Source organism: Fulmarus glacialis, unplaced genomic scaffold (assembly GCF_000690835.1).
Source record: "Fulmarus glacialis isolate BGI_N327 unplaced genomic scaffold, ASM69083v1 scaffold3752, whole genome shotgun sequence".
Taxonomy (NCBI): domain Eukaryota; kingdom Metazoa; phylum Chordata; class Aves; order Procellariiformes; family Procellariidae; genus Fulmarus; species Fulmarus glacialis.
The window spans coordinates 30,418-47,583 of NW_009199639.1; the positions used below are offsets into that span (position 1 = coordinate 30,418).

General features: G+C 40.2%; 1 protein-coding gene across 1 annotated transcript in view; it reads left to right on the plus strand.

Moving 5' to 3' along the window:
* The first annotated feature begins 1,918 nt into the window (after positions 1 to 1,918).
* Positions 1,919 to 17,166, plus strand: part of LOC104073505 (receptor-type tyrosine-protein phosphatase T) — a 150,955-nt gene continuing 135,707 nt past the window's right edge. The window contains exons 1-3 of the mRNA XM_009573313.1: positions 1,919 to 2,030; positions 2,192 to 2,488; positions 3,840 to 3,949. Coding sequence (XP_009571608.1) covers positions 1,919 to 2,030; positions 2,192 to 2,488; positions 3,840 to 3,949 — 519 coding nt within the window. The remainder of the gene's footprint in view (positions 2,031 to 2,191; positions 2,489 to 3,839; positions 3,950 to 17,166) is intronic.

A 17,166-nucleotide genomic window follows, 5' to 3' on the forward strand; every position in this document is an offset into this window, starting at 1 on the left:
AGAAAGCAAGCTAAAAAATGCAGGTAATCTTCCATAGTCCAGGTTTTGGACATATGACTTGGTGAGATGATGCTGAATCGGAGTTGTTCCTTACCCGCTGATAAAGCCAGCACATCTGACATCAATAAACCAAACACCCTCTAATTACTCATTCATTCCATAACATGACTGACTTAAAATAACTGTAATTTAAAAAAAAAAAACAAAACAAAACAGTATAGCATTAAGATGGAGTTTAATTGCTGTCTTCAGCTGCATCGTTGTCTTGGCATGAAATGTTTTTGCCGTGTCTCAGCCGCATTCTGGATTGGGGTCTGGAGTTTATTACTTGGTGTAGTGGAGAGTTCAGAAGGACAAGCATCTGCTTTTGGTTTTCTTTCCTTTCGATGCATCTTGGAGCAAGGCTTGTGCTTACCTTTACAGTTTCAGAGCCTGAAAGATTTCACAGAACCATTCTTTTGTTCACCTTATTTATCTATGCAATTCATCTACAGAAATGTTTTCATGGGTTTATAGTAAAGGAATTATCATCACCGAATGCTAAGTATATATGTGTATATTTATGCATACAAACATTCTAATTTCTAATTTTTTTTTTTTTTTGACACACACTGCACTAAAGAATCTCATTTAAGAGTGTTTTCTGGATGCTAAGGGAATGACATGACTCATATGGAATCCTAAACCAGTTGCTAGCTTTAGACCCCTGGTCCTTTACTATCCATCCTATTTCAAAAGTGTCTGCATGTGTGTATCTATATAAAGATTCAGAATAGTGTTCATTTCAGAAGTAGCTATTTTCCCATTGCCAGTCACTAAGGTTTTTTTAGAAGCAATACGGAATATGCTGGTTGTTATAGTGTATTTTCTGCTTATGCATTAGTAGATTGAAGTCAGTATGGCTGGTGCATGCTTTACTTTCAAGAATTACTAGAAGGCTTTTTCTCCTCTTTAATTATCTTTCAGAGAAGTCTAACTAGTATTTGGGAGTCCTTGTGACTTTTTTTGTTTCCATGAAAATGTTCTGTTCCTTTCATAGGTTGAAATCGTGAGAGAACGTGAGAAGTGGGCGAAACACTAAATTGTGCTATAAATCAAGAAACTCTATGTGAAATTATGCATTTTCTAATTACTTTGCTTAGATATATATTGAGCAAAAAAACAAACGAGCTACACAAGTTAAAGAAATGTCAGATAAACAAACTATGACATGTGTAGTATTATTACCATCTGACATATCTCAAACACTGATTTTACTCACTCATCCTTCATTCTTTATACCTGTGTGTCTAGCAGTGCATCCATTTATATTTTATATAAAGGGCAGAGTCTGTAGTCAGAGCATTTGAGTTATGCTGTTAAAAATAAATTAAGGAACAGCAGGTGAAAATGATTCCTACACATGAATATTCAAACTGTACCTCAGTCAGATACTGTAGAAAGAATAATAAAGAGCAATGAAACTTTGGTGAGGCCAAGGCATTGATATGATCTGAAATAAAAGTTTTATTGGCACAAGGTTGGGATGACTCAGAAAACTTTCTCAAGGAGTGGCATGATCTGCTTATACGCCCCATTGCCAAAACATTCAAGAGTTAAAAAAATTGAGGGGGCACTAGCAGCGGGATGTTGGAAGTCTGATAGTCAGGCTCTTAATCTTGATTCTTACACTCTTGTGCTTTGGTCTCTGAGCAGAGTGAGTTTAGGGTCGGCAGGAGAGTGTAGGGGCTATGTAGCTAAATTGAAAGCTGAGAGACTTGAGTTCATCCCGACTCTGGCAGCCGTTTGCTGTTTATTTGCATCACTTGAGGCAGGACTCACCAAGGTATTTAGGCACTTCAAGGAGACCATCAACTATTTTTTTTTTGAGTAAGAATGAAGAAAGTGTGACTTTCACACTACTTAACTGATGGGAATCATGCCGCCGTTGTTGGATTCAGTGAAGTTTCACAGGAATCAGGAGCATGACCGCTGTTCAGGGCCCTATGACAAGGAGTTTTCGGGGAAAAATCAGGAGCCAGAATACATTTGTGGAGCTGACATTAACTTCCCTATCACTTTTACGTTGTAAAGACAAGAACATTCAGACTGTCAAGTACTTGGATACTCTGGCAATATGGAAGGAAGCATATTAATGGATGATGGACTTCTTTTCATGTCAAATTTTTTTTTTTCTTTGCTTGCTTCACAGATCCGGTCCATGGACCACAAAACGTAGAAGTTGTTGATATTCGCTCCCGGCAGCTGACGCTGCAGTGGGAGCCCTTTGGTTATGCGGTGACCCGCTGCCACAGCTACAATCTCACAGTCCAGTACCAGTACGTGTTTAACCAGCAAAAATTTGAGGCAGAGGAACTCATCCAAACTTCTTCCCACTACACCTTGCGAGGTCTTCGGCCCTTCATGACCATCAGGCTGAGGTTAGCCCTCTCTAACCCGGAGGGCAAAATGGAAAGTGAGGAGTTGGTTGTGCAGACTGAGGAAGATGGTAAGTTATGTCGGGTTTTCTTGCTTGCTTGTTTTTGGGGGGAAGACTAACATTTTCAAGTGGTAAATAACAACATAACCCTCTGTCCCATGGTACTTATAAATGGCTTCTCTGGACAGTGCGTGTGTTATGCAAGTAAAATTTGTAGGTGTAAATGATTTCCATTTCACAGCCATGTTCTTAAAAGGGCAGGGCTCCCTGAAGTGCTTGGAAATGACAAACGCCAGTGTGAACAGTTACTGAACAGCAGTAGGTTTAATTCTATAGAAGTCATGTTCTGAACTACCCAGGACCCGCAGAGCAGCTTCCTTTGTCATATGGGCAAATGTAATCCTGGCATTTGTTGTTTTTTCTTGTGCCTTCACATCACTGTCCCAAAAAGAAGTATAATGTCTTCCTTTCCAGAGTGTATCTTATTCTTAATGCTGGTCTTCTGGACGTAGCATATATATATGTCTCAGAAGCTAAATTCATTTGGTGCTAACTCTTCCGTTCTTGATACAAAAGAACTGTTTTTCGGAAGTACTGATGGAAAGCTTTAAAGTGTCATTATCCCATCTGAGCGATTTCAGACCGAGGACTCTCATAGACTACAAGCCTCCATTCTGTCTAATGTGTTAAAAAAGAAGCATTCTTCCTCTGCCAGAGCTGTAAGGAGTTGCTGTCCTGAGTTTCTCTCAGCTGAAAGTGGCTCTTGCAGTCCAGTATATCATATGGGGGGACATAAGAGGATGGCAGATCTTTCAGAAAAATGAACGGGGTTTTTATCAGACAGGCTTGGGAGTGCATTTGGTTAGTTATCTTCCACAGCATTAAAATTTTGCTTGAGTAGGTGGATATTTTAGCTGGCCTTGTAGCCATAATGAAATATAAATCTTACATTGTTACTTTACTAAGGAAATCAATCTTTCCTATGGATAAAGGTGTGCAGCCCAGTAGCATCTTTATGCCAAGGTGCAATCTGGCTGTTTAGGTGGATAGAGCTTTGCTGTTGTGTGGGCGGAGAAGGACAAATTAAATTCCCTGCTGCTGTTATGCTGTACTGGAATAAGTACGTGCTGAAATTAGCTTCATATTTTCATGGATTCTGGTTTTATTTATCACTTAGTAGTTAGATGCAGGTATTCTTATTTGAACCAAAGGTTGAGAATAGGCCTTTTATACTGATAGTACCTTGGTAACGGTAGTGCCTTGAGGGTTTTTTTTTTTTAATATATTATTTTTATTTTTTTTATTTTCAGCTCTGAACTTGCAGTCTGATGGCCTCTTGGTGCCTTCTGATGTGTGTGCAGCTGGAGGTGGTGGTAGCTTCTAACATAGTTTTTTGGGGTTTTTTTTTCCCCCCCTCTAGTTCCTGGACCTGTTCCCTTGGAATCCATCCAGGGAGGACCTTTTGAAGAGAAGATCTATGTTCAGTGGAAGCCTCCAAATGAGACAAATGGCATCATTACACTCTATGAGGTGAGGAGAACAGATTGTTGTCAAGGGATACATGCCACAGGGCCCTTTTCATATGTGTTAAAGCCAATCCTGAGCTCTGAGAGATTTCAGCAGGTGCTAAAAGAAGCCTGATTAAAATAGATAAGAATCTTCAAGATAGTCTGCTGCTGTCACTGAAAAAGTTTTCCAGTTGAAAAAAGAGAAAAGATTTCTTTACCAACGTTTGTGGCAAAATGAGAGCCATATATTCCCCTATGTCTCTGGTGCTCAATTCCTGCCCTTTTTTCTTCTCCAAGGTCTGTTTTCTTTTCTTTTTTTCTTGAGGTACACTTCTGTTAGGTTTTATACCTAAATACTGCAACTAATTCTTCCCTGCCTTTCCAATAGTCATAACACTTCCTGGCAATCTCAGCAGAATATAGCCATTGAGTCTTACAGTGTTCTTATTGAATCTTTCAGTGATACATCTATCTAGCCTAACCACTTTCCCTGCTGCCAAGCAAAACATACAGCAGGTTATAGGATGATCACTGACCATCCTATATGCATGAAAAAAAAAACTAAATGTGATTCTAAAGTGTATCAGAGGATATGTTTCTTGTTAAGGTAAGGAAGCGTTACTGTTGTCATGTCCTTTTGGTGAGACTGTATCCGTAATGTCATGTACACCCAAATATGTGAAAAAGGAATATAAAAGGAGGACTGCTTTAGAGGATTGTGTGAAATGAGAGACAGTCCTACAAGAAAAGGTAAAGGCACTTTTATTAAAGAGCAGAAAGTGGTGCACCGGTGCTGGCTGAGCGTGTTTCAGTTTATAGGTTCAGCGTTTACCACAGTAAGATTAGAAAAAGTGAAAAAAAATTTTGCTTTTATGGTGATGTAAAAATCCTCACTGTGGGCTTGTGCAGCATGGTCTGATACAGAGGCACAAGAACTACTTTTTTTGCTTTCTCTTTTATGCTGGGTGAATGTACAAACTTATTTTGGAAAAGGCGTGGGTGCAAGAAGCAACTCTGCCATCACCAATGAGGTTCTGCTCCTTTCCTCTTCCCATTCAGCTTCTCAGTTTGGAACAGCATGTCTTATAACATGTCACTCCTAGATCTCCTTGCTAATACTGGCTGGCTGTAATACAGTGATGGTCAAATGGAAAAAATCAAGCAGGTTTAACATCAATGAGTTCTTACACTACAGCATGAGCAAGAGATGGCAACTTTCTCCTGGGGTTAAACGTAACTGTGCTTTTAGGTCATCTCTCCAGCTGGTTCACAAAGGGTGGGTTGAATTTGATACAGCAAGACTAAATAAATGAATAGAATTTCCTCTTGCTAATTTTGTGTCATTTCAGCCAGGCGATAATCCCTGACTAAGTAAGGAGTCATTTTTTGTTGCTCACTGTTGAAACACTTGTGGAAATCTGTGCAGGTTGCATACCACCTGTCTGTACTAGAATATAACTAACCCTTGCAATTTCATGTTTTTTGAAGACGTACTACAGATTATCCTGTGTTTATATAAGAAATTATGCAATAAAGCTGTCTGTATTTTTAAGGAATTAATCTGAATAGAATCAGTTGCAAATTAATTATTTTTCTGGTAATGCAGGTGACCTATAATGGAACACATTTAAAATAATCCAAGTCAAATGATGCAAAAATAACTCCTTTTAATTTTTAAAGAGGCAGTTTCCTACTAAAATATTGCCTTGGGCTCAGCTCATTGAAAGGACTTCAGCAATCTGAGTAGCTTTTCTGGCTGAGCAGCTGCATAGAGATATGCCTCCAGGGTAGTGATGCATCATGACTGTGCTTTTGCCCCTCAAGTCATATCATTGCTCGAGTCTCAGTGGAGGCACAAACAAATTTTTCTTTTCTGATAATGACTCTATGCATATTTGGCAGCTAAAGCCAAAGAGAAGTCAAGGTGAATTCAAACTCTTTCTCCTTTTCCTCCTCCCCCTCATCTCCAAATGGATGAAAATCCAGGTGTTAAAAACTAGGAGAACCAGAGTGCCTGAAGGTTGCATGAATTAAAATGTTTCCCCTTCCTCTCCCTTCTTGCATGTGAAAATTCATACAGAACATTCCCATTCTCCCTGGCACCCTGAGACAAGTTCATCAGCTGGAGATAAAAATACAGATGAGCAGTTACGCATAACCTGGAGAGATGGCCGGAGCATTCTCAGGGTAATTGTCAGGCTGTTGAAGTCTGTATCACGAGTAAATATGAGTGCCTGGTCCAAGTAAAAGGAGTTTTGAAATTGCTCAGTAAATTAAGTACAGGTCTTTGCACAGAAACATCTCATCCTGCTACCTGCAATTGAAGTTTAATCTTCCTAAAAATACTGAGAAACATCCAGTATTGTCCAGGTAGTTGCATCTTCTGTATTGCTTGCTTAATCCCTAGCCTACTATAGATACTTAAACCTGCACCTTTGTCTCTGCTGGTACTATTTTAAGATTTCGTGCCATGTGTCTAGGACCAAAGTAATTCCTCAGTAGTAATGACCTCCAAAGTGTTGTTTTAGACAGGGTTCAGCCATTTTTCAGTATCATCATGGCTTTACACTGCTTTAACAGAGTTCAGCTGACCTACTGGTTATAGAGGAAGAAAAAGCTAGTGGCTAGTCTCTGATAGGTTTCAGTTCTTTCAGATACCCGTGGCCTACAGTACCGATCCAGGTAGAAGCAGAAGGCTTTAACCACAACAGAAGAAGAAAGGTCAAACGATGACCTTGTGCAGCGCTACTCCAATGAGGTCTCTGTAGCGAGCCCAGTTCCTGCAGCCCAGCGCCGGCAGTGCTGCTCTGTCACCAGGAGGAGCCGGCAGGCTGTGATGGGCTAGCAAATTTGCAGCTATCTAGAAACACTGCAGTTGTGTCACTGTCATTAGGGAGAAACAAATCCAAGAATCTACCAACATTTATTAAAGAAAAATTCCCTGCAAAGTACAGATCAAGAAATACCACTTTATGAGTTTGAGCTAGTGGTGTCAAGTTCTGCATTACACCTGGAGGTAACTGGGAAGATTCACATGTACGTATCGTGCAAGTGATGGTCTCTCAAACTCCCTTGGACACAAACACTTCTAACAAAAACAAATAAAACCCTCCTCCTCCTCCTAAGTAATAGTTCTATCCTTAACATCGCCTTTAAGATCTGATTCATTGTATCTGGATACTGTATTTTCTCTCTAGTTCTGTTAAAAAATTTTGTTTGCAAGTTTCTAAAATGCTTCCAGATAAACACACTGTCTATTCTACTTACATCACACTTGCTTTTCCTTGGGACAGATTTTCTTCTTAGATCCCTAATCGTTCTTGCAGTTCCCTGCCAGGCAGACTTCCATATCGCACAAATTGCCGTTGCAGTTTGCACGCGCACTGCTTACATGCCGACTGGGCTGAAATTCAGCAGCGCAACCTTCAGCAAGTCATTTCGCAGCCAGAATCACTAATTTTGTAATGATTGAATACTTCTAAAGAGCCTAAACAAAATGGAAGGACCTTAATGAACCTTTTTGACTTATGCAAGTCTCTTCTGATTTGTATTTATCCTTCAAAATGCTATTGTAGTCTTTTAATAAAGGCGGCAATAGCCTTGCATTTAAAACTGGTTTAAAAACCCCCTGCGTTCAGTTGGAGAATTAATTGTTTCACTGGGTACAGCCACAGCTGGATTTTTAAACAAAGGAACCTTCTAGATCCCCAAATCAGTATGTAATTGCAGTCTGTTTCTAGGGAGCAGAAACCTCTTGTTCAAGGGAACTTGGAAAGCTCTGGGAATTGCAAGTCAGTTAATCAGTATGCTGAAAAGATTAGGATATGAGCCATGTAGAAAGCGAGTGATGGTACAGTTCATTCTGGGGGTGTTAGGGGAGCACAGCAAAGCAGTTAATAACACGCACGTATGCCGAGTTAGTAGGTGTCAGTTGATCTGTCCAGTCAAGAAAGCCATTAGGGAGATGCACGGGCTGCTGTTGCAAGCAAGCCGTGTGATGGAGACAAAGCTTGAGAGCTCCAGCTATAGTCAGGTCCCCAGGTAGCTTCAAGGTGTGTAAGTACTTACATGAGACAAGTAGATCAATCTGTGTTCAGAAACACAGCTAAACAGCGATAATGGATTTTGCTGGTACGTTGGTTTAGGTAGAATGCTCTACAGAGATGTTTTTGCATGTGACATTCATGAAAGAGGCGTTATTACAGCTGTCTCTCATAGCGAGCTGTGAGTGGCAGAATCTAATAATATTGTAGTAAGTTCTGTCCCCCCTTCAGCCTCCTGGCAGACTGAAAGCACCACAACTTGTTGAATTTTTTTTTACCAGTCCTGAAAAGCTGCTGTGCTTTAAAATCCCTAATAATCAAATGCTGCTTCTTATGCTTATACTGTGTGGGAGTTCAGCTTCAAGGCCTTTGTGTACAAAGACATGCAACAATGATTTTTTTTTTTTTTTTGTTTTTTTTGTTTTTTAAATCCCAAGTGGCTGTAAAGTTAAACCACCATCAAAGAGCAGAAAGACCTATGCTGTCATTGGACTGCAGGAACAAGCAATCTAATTTAAGGTCATGGACCAGCTTTGGCACTTAAATTCTCCTGCTTTCAGATGACATGAGGTTGTCTCAAGTGTTTGTTCCATAATCCAAATTGAAGTGCTTCAGATACATGTGTGGACCCAGATATCTTGTGCAAACTTGCATTTAATCTTGAAAATGTAAATAAACGAAACTTATTTATATCAGCATTTCACTGTTCATTTGGGCAGCTGGAAGCTTAAGGGTGCGCTCAGTAAGTGATGTTGCCTTTCGCCTTTGTAGATACGTTTTTCATGTGTAATCTATTTCTTAGAATCGTCAGGTTTTAGAATATTTTGCCCTTAAAGAGGAAGAAGGAAAAAAAAAAACCACTTAGCATTCCTGTCTAAAATACTTGTCACGTTACTTGGGGGAAGGCATTGTTATAAGGTATTACAGTCCTAGAAGCATTTAAAGGGTGGCTACAGTATATTCAGCTCCTTGGCTGGAAAAACGACTCTTGGACAGTTGAAGTCTTTTTAATGAGCCATGCCTAAAGGCAATGCTTAAACAGCAAGCTGTCTTTTTAAGCATTGTAAGGTGTAGTCTTGTAATCACTTATGTTCTCATCTTTATGATTGTTAAGTCCCATGTGGGTTGCACATGGGTCTTGGGAAAAAATACGGATGCATTTGCAACTTCTTTCTAGTTTTCTCAGTCACTGTTTCTGAAATGCTGTAGATCTCTATTTAGATGCCAGGAATAATAATATAAGGGCCTTTCATACACAATTTCAGCTCTTTAATGGAATGCTTGGAGCTTAGTTCCTCTAATCCCAGTGGATTTGAGTTTAAATTGCACTTCAGAGGTTACAGATCCTCTTAGTTGCCATGTAAAATTGCAGTCTGCCCTTCATCATCTCTCCAGTTGCCAATATGCCATTTCTTCTCGATTACTTCACTCACTTTTTCTCTGCAGGAGAGGTCGTTACATGGAAACAGCCTCTTAGAGTGTCATGCATAAGGTCAATATTTGTGGGATGCACTGCCTGCATTTACAATAGGGTGGAAACAAATTTCTTCCGCCTTTGACCCTTGAAAGTGCATACTTGTTGTAACACAAAACATTATTATCTGGTGTGATAGCTATCCACTGCATGGAATATGCATGCATTTCTATTTATAGCCCTTTTTTAAGCTATTCATGAAACCTGACATTTTTAGAATAAAATCTTCCCTTGCTAGAAGGTGTAGCAAAAAAAAAGGTTTCCTGGAAAAGCTGAAAGGGTTGGGAATTCAACTTGGCTTAGTCATTTGTTTGTTTATTTAAAGGCTTTTTTTGGTTAAGAGAAGTGAAAAATGGCTCCCGCAAGAAGGAAAGCAACAACCACAAAATCTTGCAATCAATTTATATAAAGCTCTACAGTTGAAATAGTAGAAAGATGACAATTCTCAGAAATTGCCTTCAGTGAGAAGTGGCTTTGAATGTTCCCATGAAAATCAATCATGCTGCAGCTTCTCAATTGCATTCTGTGGATGCACGATACTCCTGGGACGAAGCTTTCTCACTTAAGCTTACTAAGTGTGCACTGAAGGAAGTCCATGCTACACACAGCTGGCTGCTGCATTTAGCTGAACATTAAGAGAACATTAAGGATACACTGTTAAGTGCTCAAAACCCAGGAAATGATCAATTAAGGATTGTATATTTGGTCGTAGCTTTATCGCTCTTCTGTACGGGCATTTGGCAATGCAGCCTTCATGCAGTTGGATATTACTCTCTGTTCATCTGCAGCACTACTGTTGTTTTCCTTTGACACCGGATTTATACAGTGTCTTGTACTGCAGTATATTGTTTGTCCAGAGTCCATGAAAGTCAATTACACAAAGAATAAGTGTTTTACTGCATCTCCACTATGTTGAATTAGAATTCTTTAATAATCTAAACTAGCAACAAAACTGTGTGGCCATATATAATCTGTTTAAGAAACTCTGACAGCTCTCTAGTGGGCTGCGTCATCCTCTCAATGACATGTAAGGAAAGCTGTGCATATATACCCAGCTACATTAGTTCTGTAGTTAAAGGCTTTTTGTGCAGAATTGCACTGGAAGAGGGCTGGGCTGGCTGAAGAGAAATTGTTTATTATATGGTTGCTGACTGTAGTATTTACTGAGCACTTGGTAGACAGCTTGGTTCGATGCTGCCAATGTTCTGGGCCCCTCTTAGGATTCAGGCCAGAATTTGGAAAATGGGTGGTGCTGATTGCACTGATTTATTATCTTCTTTTTTTTTTTTTTTTTTTTTGGCAACTGAGAAGAGCTATAAATCTCAGCACTGCTTGCTTTCTTAGCAGGTTGGGATGCCATCTCAGTCACAGACCCTGTTGTTCTGTTTCTGGGACAAGGCAGGGCTTAGTGAAACAGCTTTCCGGTGAAATTTGAGGAGCATAAGGTCACAAGAAGTATCTTTTCTTTCAGACAGCAGAATCCCACAGAGAGCCCTTTTTCCCCCTCCATGCTGTTTAATAAAGTAATATGGCTTATAAGCTCCCTGTCAGCCCTAGAATTCTAGTACATGCTTGAGTGACCCCTCTGCCATACACAGGGCATTTAAAGTGGCTTTTCTGATGCTGCAAGGAAAACCTAATTTACCTGTGCACAATAATATAGAAGCCAACATGTGCAGCTGCTGTTCTGGTGAAACAGGATGGCTTTCCTTCCCCTATCACGTTTGGAAACATAAAATGCCGTGGCTGAAGTCAGTTGGAGCTGTGTTGATTTAAAGCTGACATGGGGGATAACAGGAATTAGGCTCTGTTCTGCCTGCCTGGTACTTCCTAGGGCAGTGACCCCGCTGGCTGTTCGTGCTCCTTCCATCTCAGGAGGGGATGCACCAGATGCAGGGAGGATGCACCAGATGCAGGCTGTCTGGCTGTTTACTCAGGTGCTAAACCCTGTGGAAAAGAGCCTGCTTGTATCTTCGTTGCTGTTGTTTCTCTCCATCCTGTCCCAATTAGTTTAACACAGCCTTAAACTTAGGAAATGTTTAAATGATTTCCTAATTAGGGATACTTTCCTGAATAAACGGCTTAAAAAGCTTTTGAACAAACTTCTTCAAATTATATAGGATTCTTAATTGTGTGCTACTCGCCCACTGTTACCTGCAAGATATACTTAACTCGGAAGCATTTGTTAATGATGCTCTTTAAAACCTATGGTTTCCAGTAACATGTTGATGAGAAAATGAGAGGGTTTTTTGAGAAACTCAGATGTCAGGGTCTTTTTAAATGAATGACAACCTCCAGGTAAATAGCATACTTGTGTTATAAATAGCATGAATCAACTGTTTAAAAAAAATTGCTTGATCAAGCTTTCCAGAAATAAAAGCATAATACGGTCCCTTGAGCACAACAATTTCTTTGATTACCTTTTTATTCTTCTTTTGAAGCCAATAGACTTGCAGCAATATAAATCCAATGCAAATGAGAAAAGATATTTGGCTACAACAAAACATGTTACTTTTTTTTAAAAGGAAGGAACTGAATTATTTTAGTGTGCATGTTGGGCTCTTTCTAAGCCAAACTAAGTTATAAGAACTGAAAAAACCCCCAAAACTTATTCTTTCTTATAACGAAGTTCAAATTAAAAAAATCCTTTTGTAGATATGTAAACATCTTGTCTTTCTGCCTTCCAATGCTCTATTCTCTTTTCTAGAAAAAAGACAATTTTGGTCTATTCTTCTTTCAGATGTGTTCTTTATTGCTCATCCAGGAAAACCGTTGATTCTTAATCCCATTTCTTCCATCTAATCTTTTCAAGTGCCAGTGTACCTGTGCAGTTATGGTAATAGAAATAAAGCTCTTTAACAGTTCCATATTCAGATCTTACAATATCTTGCTTACCAAAATGTAGCAGTTAACTAAGTTGAAAGCAAACTACAGATACATGTTTGTACTTCCCTCCTAGATGGTTATTTCCCTTTCATCTTAAGTATTGCTTAATTTAGCAAACAGGTAGGATTGAAAAATTCAAAAGTGGTGGCTTTATCCTGTTAATTGGTGCAACTGAGGAACTGTGTAAAAGTGGAAAAGCCAGTCAAGGTGATCTTCTCATCGCCTTCAAAAGGAGGAGATGCCAGTATTATGGTTCCTTTCGGGAATTTAATCTTACTGCTGTCCTTTGTGTGTGTGTGTTAGACCCAGTCTTTATGATCCTGCCATCCAGTGGACAGGATGGGTTTGGGTTTAGTTTCGTGTGCCCTACTTTCATTAGCAGCCGCTGTCACTTTGAGTCCCTTGCTTCCCCTTTTGCCTTCTCTTTTTGTCCTCCCTGTTTGTTACTATTTTTTCCTGATTTCTGTTCTCCCTGCTGTCCAGGTGGTATCGCTGACAGCAGGGGTGGGACAGCTTTCAGAAGGATGCTGGCAGCTGCTAGGTTTTAGCACAGGGAGAACGACTAACTCTTCCTTTTGTTTCTAATTCAACCGCTTTTGTCTGAAACTGCGAAAAGCAACTTGGGGTGAGGCAGGCACTTGACTTGGAAAATAAGCACAAATGAGTAGTTTAAGATTTAAGTGACTAAAAATATGTGGTCTTACAATTATCAGCTACAGTAATAGCTAGGACTGATATTTTTCTGTAAATGTGGCAAAACCATTTTATACGTACGTGGGTCTCGTTTCTGTTACTTTATGGGGCGTAGCGAACAGAGCAGCTGTAAGTGATGTTGTTAGTACTCCATTGTGTTGGTTTGGGGTTTTGTTCACTGCCCACAGCTTTCGCCATGCCCAGTGTAGCATGGCAAACCAGCTATGAGATATATTAAGCAGTGCTTTCAGCATCAAGAACTAACTGAGGAACAAGTATGGAGATTGAATAACCGCCTCAGTGCTGCAGTCCTATCAAAGCAATTCCTACAGTTGTCATTTTCTGCTATTAAACTGAACAATGAGGCTCTCCAATAAAATCATATGAAATAACAGCTCATTAAAAACTCTCCTTAATATATAGCATGCTAATTAATGTCAGTGGGGTGCAAGCTTGAATGGCAGAATAGACTATAATGTTTAGAAAGTAGGTAAAATAAAAGAAGATATTTTATCATTAATGACCTTTTAGTAAACCTAATGAAATCCTTAATGGCCTGAATACATTACTGAGGCGCTCCCAATTGCTTTGTTACCTACTCCATTCTTCCTCCCCTTCTCATAGACATTAAACTTGGTTTTATTTATAGAAAACAAAAAGCAATAAAGTCCCAAGGAAATATGAACAGGAAGGAGGAGTCTGAGCAAGAAGGAGTAGATGAGACTTCTCAGCCCTACCGTCCCTGTTCCTGGTCAAGAGAAAGGCTGGGTGTAGGACCAGGTTATATCCTGCCTTGTATATGTGTTGTCTGTGTTTGTATTCAGATTTAATTGACTCCGTGTTTGTGGGACTCTCAGTAAATAGGCTAAGGAGCAAATGGGCCTCTTTTATTCACGGGGTCTCCCTAGGTTAACTTCCATATTCATTCCTAGAGCTGCGCCATGGCTTTTTATACTGTTACCAACCGTGCTGTGGCTAAATTAAAGGACTTTATTCTTCAGGGCTTTTAGTCTTTCACATGTTGCCAGCCTTAAATATAACTTGCAAACCTGCTGTTTAACTCTCCCTTAACCTTCTCCCAGAAGAAGTAGTAAAAGAATGAAAAAATGAAAGGCCTTTGCTTCCTCCTGTTTCCTGGACGAAATTTAGTGGGCTAGGGAGGGATGTAAGTAGCAATAATTGCCTGGCTTAAACTGAGTTTTACGACGGAAAATGCACCCAGTCATCTAGTCATAAAATATATTCTTTAGTTCTGAAGTCCAAGACTGGAGAAGGATTTTTCACTAACCTGTTCACTAACTATTTCCTGTTCATTAGAAGATAACTTTCTTCAAATTACTCCTTTTGTGTAACATTTGGTGCAATTAACTTTAGTCCCGTACCCCAAATGTCTGAAACTTCCTGATAAGATTGAAACTAATGTCCATCCCAGCTGCAATCCGAAGAAACCTGCAGTAGTAATTGTTCTGAAGAAGCACACGCGGTTGGCGAGTCTTAGAAAAAAGAGCCCATGGCTTGCTATGTAATCATGTTTCAATCAGCTTTATAGAACCATGAAATTGATTGTCCCCCTGACGTACCATACGCTTCGGAGCAGATACTGTGCTAGGCAAGTTAATTCCTTATTTGGCTCCAAGCACACACAAGAAGAGAGCTTTTTGCTTCCCCTTCCATTCTCACAAACCAAGGAGGAAGGGAGCAGAAATCACCTTGAAATCAGAATTTGAGGGCATAGCAGCATCAGCCAGCCCTGTTTTCTTTTCCTGATCATCCACTGAAAAGCATGGTGATTTAGGAGAAAGATGCCCCGGTTGTTGGCGGCATACAAGGGAGCTTGGATGAATGACAAAACCAGCGGTGGTGATGACCAGGTAATCAAAGAGCTGTAGGAATTGTAAAAGTCTGACAGAAAGGAGAGCTGAACGAGGGTGTTGTTAATGTGGTGTCCTCTTCGATCTTGGAGTCAGCTTCTCTCTTCTTCTGGAGCTGAAAAAAAGGGGATGCTGTGAAGATACAGTCTTGAGGCAATGAAGAATATTCCTCTTCAGATACCTGCAAAGAAGGTCTGGTCCTGTCTTCGTAGAATTTAGCTCCTGTTTCAAACTCCCTCATGTCAGGAATATTTTGGTCTTTCAACATAAGTGAAACTCCATTCAAAATAAATCCAAAATCAACCCACCAGTGAAAATTCTAGGAGTTCCTTCTTAACCTGTCTCATCCCTGGAAGATTTAACATCTCCAACCTTTTTGTATTTTGTGTTGAAATGTTCCCAATTCAGGGTCACTCTTCAGTCTGAAATGCTGCTTCTGCTGGAAGTGGTTCATTAGTCCCTGAGCTTTTGTGGGCTAACTCTGAAGTTCACAAGAAGGAAATAAGAAAAGCAAGGCTGTTGCTGTCATCCTTAAAATGCTCCTACAAGGCCCGTATCTCGGATAGAAACTCTGAGAGAGGACACAAACTAGAAAATATATAATAAAAAACCAAAACAAAAACCCCTGCTGAAACAGCAAAAGGTGCTTCTATCTAGATTTATGTTGTCTTTTAGAATGAATGATCTTTCTCTAAGGCTCACTTTGGTGACTTTTCCAGAGTCAGAAGTGTGGTCCCCCAAACCGCAGGGCAAGTTCAGGCCTTTTCTCCTGCGTGAGCTCCTGCACAGGACTGCTCCCACCTGTGAATGATGGTGGCCCCAACCTGCAACCCCCAGCTCCTCCTGTGGCTGGAACGCTGGCAGCAGAGCAATGTGATGCAGTGGGGGGGTTTCGTTTGTTCTGTTTTCTTCTGCACAGACCACAAGGGGCTTGTGGCTGCAGAATAATTATGAGTTTGTTTATTGGAGAAGAGAAATACGAACACAAGTTACGCACACAGAACTCCGGCATATTACTGTCTAGGACGTTTTTCCTTTTAGTGCTTGATAAGGTTCTTCCTTCCACTAAGCCAAAAGGTTTTTCTGAGCTATTTAACTTTCTCTGTCTCTGACAGTGTTAAACTTGTATTAAATTTAGAGGACAACAGAATAATGCGTATACAGCATTATTAACTTGCCATTTTCTTATTTAGGATGCAGACAAATTAGAAATTATTCAGGTTATCCAGACAAAAGTTACATCCTCACCTAGCTATCTCATCCTAATTAAGGATGAACTTTGTGAACTCATCCATGCTGCTGCTGAGCAAACGGCGCTGCTTGGTAGATGTAACTCAGTCCTTTTCCTGGATACTGTAATCTTTCTCTCTCATTATATTTTATACAATCTGTCTTGTAATGCTCCACATTCCAGAAACATTCTCTCTTCTTTCCAAACTTCTCTATACAGTAGACCAGATTTCCCGCTTTCAGAGGGGTGCCAGCAAGAGACAAGTCTGTTGCTCAGCTGACACTGAAGTTCGAACAACCTTGGCTTGGGCAGGAGTAATGAGACACAGCCCTGGGCTATAAATTACATTGACTCGGGAATGAGGGGAATTCATTCTGCTTTGCCTGAGGCAAAGGTCTGCTGTGCTGTCAGCTGAGTTTCTTAGACTCTCAGTTCCCTCTGTCATGGTAATCAAGTACCAAGAAAGCTGCTTATGAAAGAGTTTTGAGGAAGTCCCTTGTTACCTGCTACTAGTTTAACTTGTGTAATCTCAGCAGCAGCCGCAGAGGGGCATCTATTTCTGGCTGCTTTACTGACAGATTTAAATAAAGACAGTGGACTTTGTGGACCTTTGGAACAGCCTTTCTGGACCATGAGAAATTCCCTGCAGCTACAGTGGTTTGCTAATAGTTGTCATGTGAAGAAATGGTATTAATGAGCTGCGGTTCTGTCTGCTGCATGAGATCTTGGTGTTTTCCTTTGTTACTCTGAGCTCCTCAGTGGCATGAGAAGAAAAATTCTGTCAAAGTGTTTGACATTTCTAATAGGGGAAGCATGGTAGCAACGGTTCTTTTTTTCCCAAACAAATCTGAGATAAAGAGGAAGCCCTAGTGAAGCTTTTGTGCCTGGGAAAAATCAGGATGTGCAGCTTACCCACTGCTTTTTCATGTCATTACATAATTGTTTTAGCAGCTTTGCTCCTAAAGGGCTCCACGCACATCTCGGTGACCAAATTATTTGCTGGGATTTAACACAGTGCTTTCTAAACAGAGTATCTGTGAA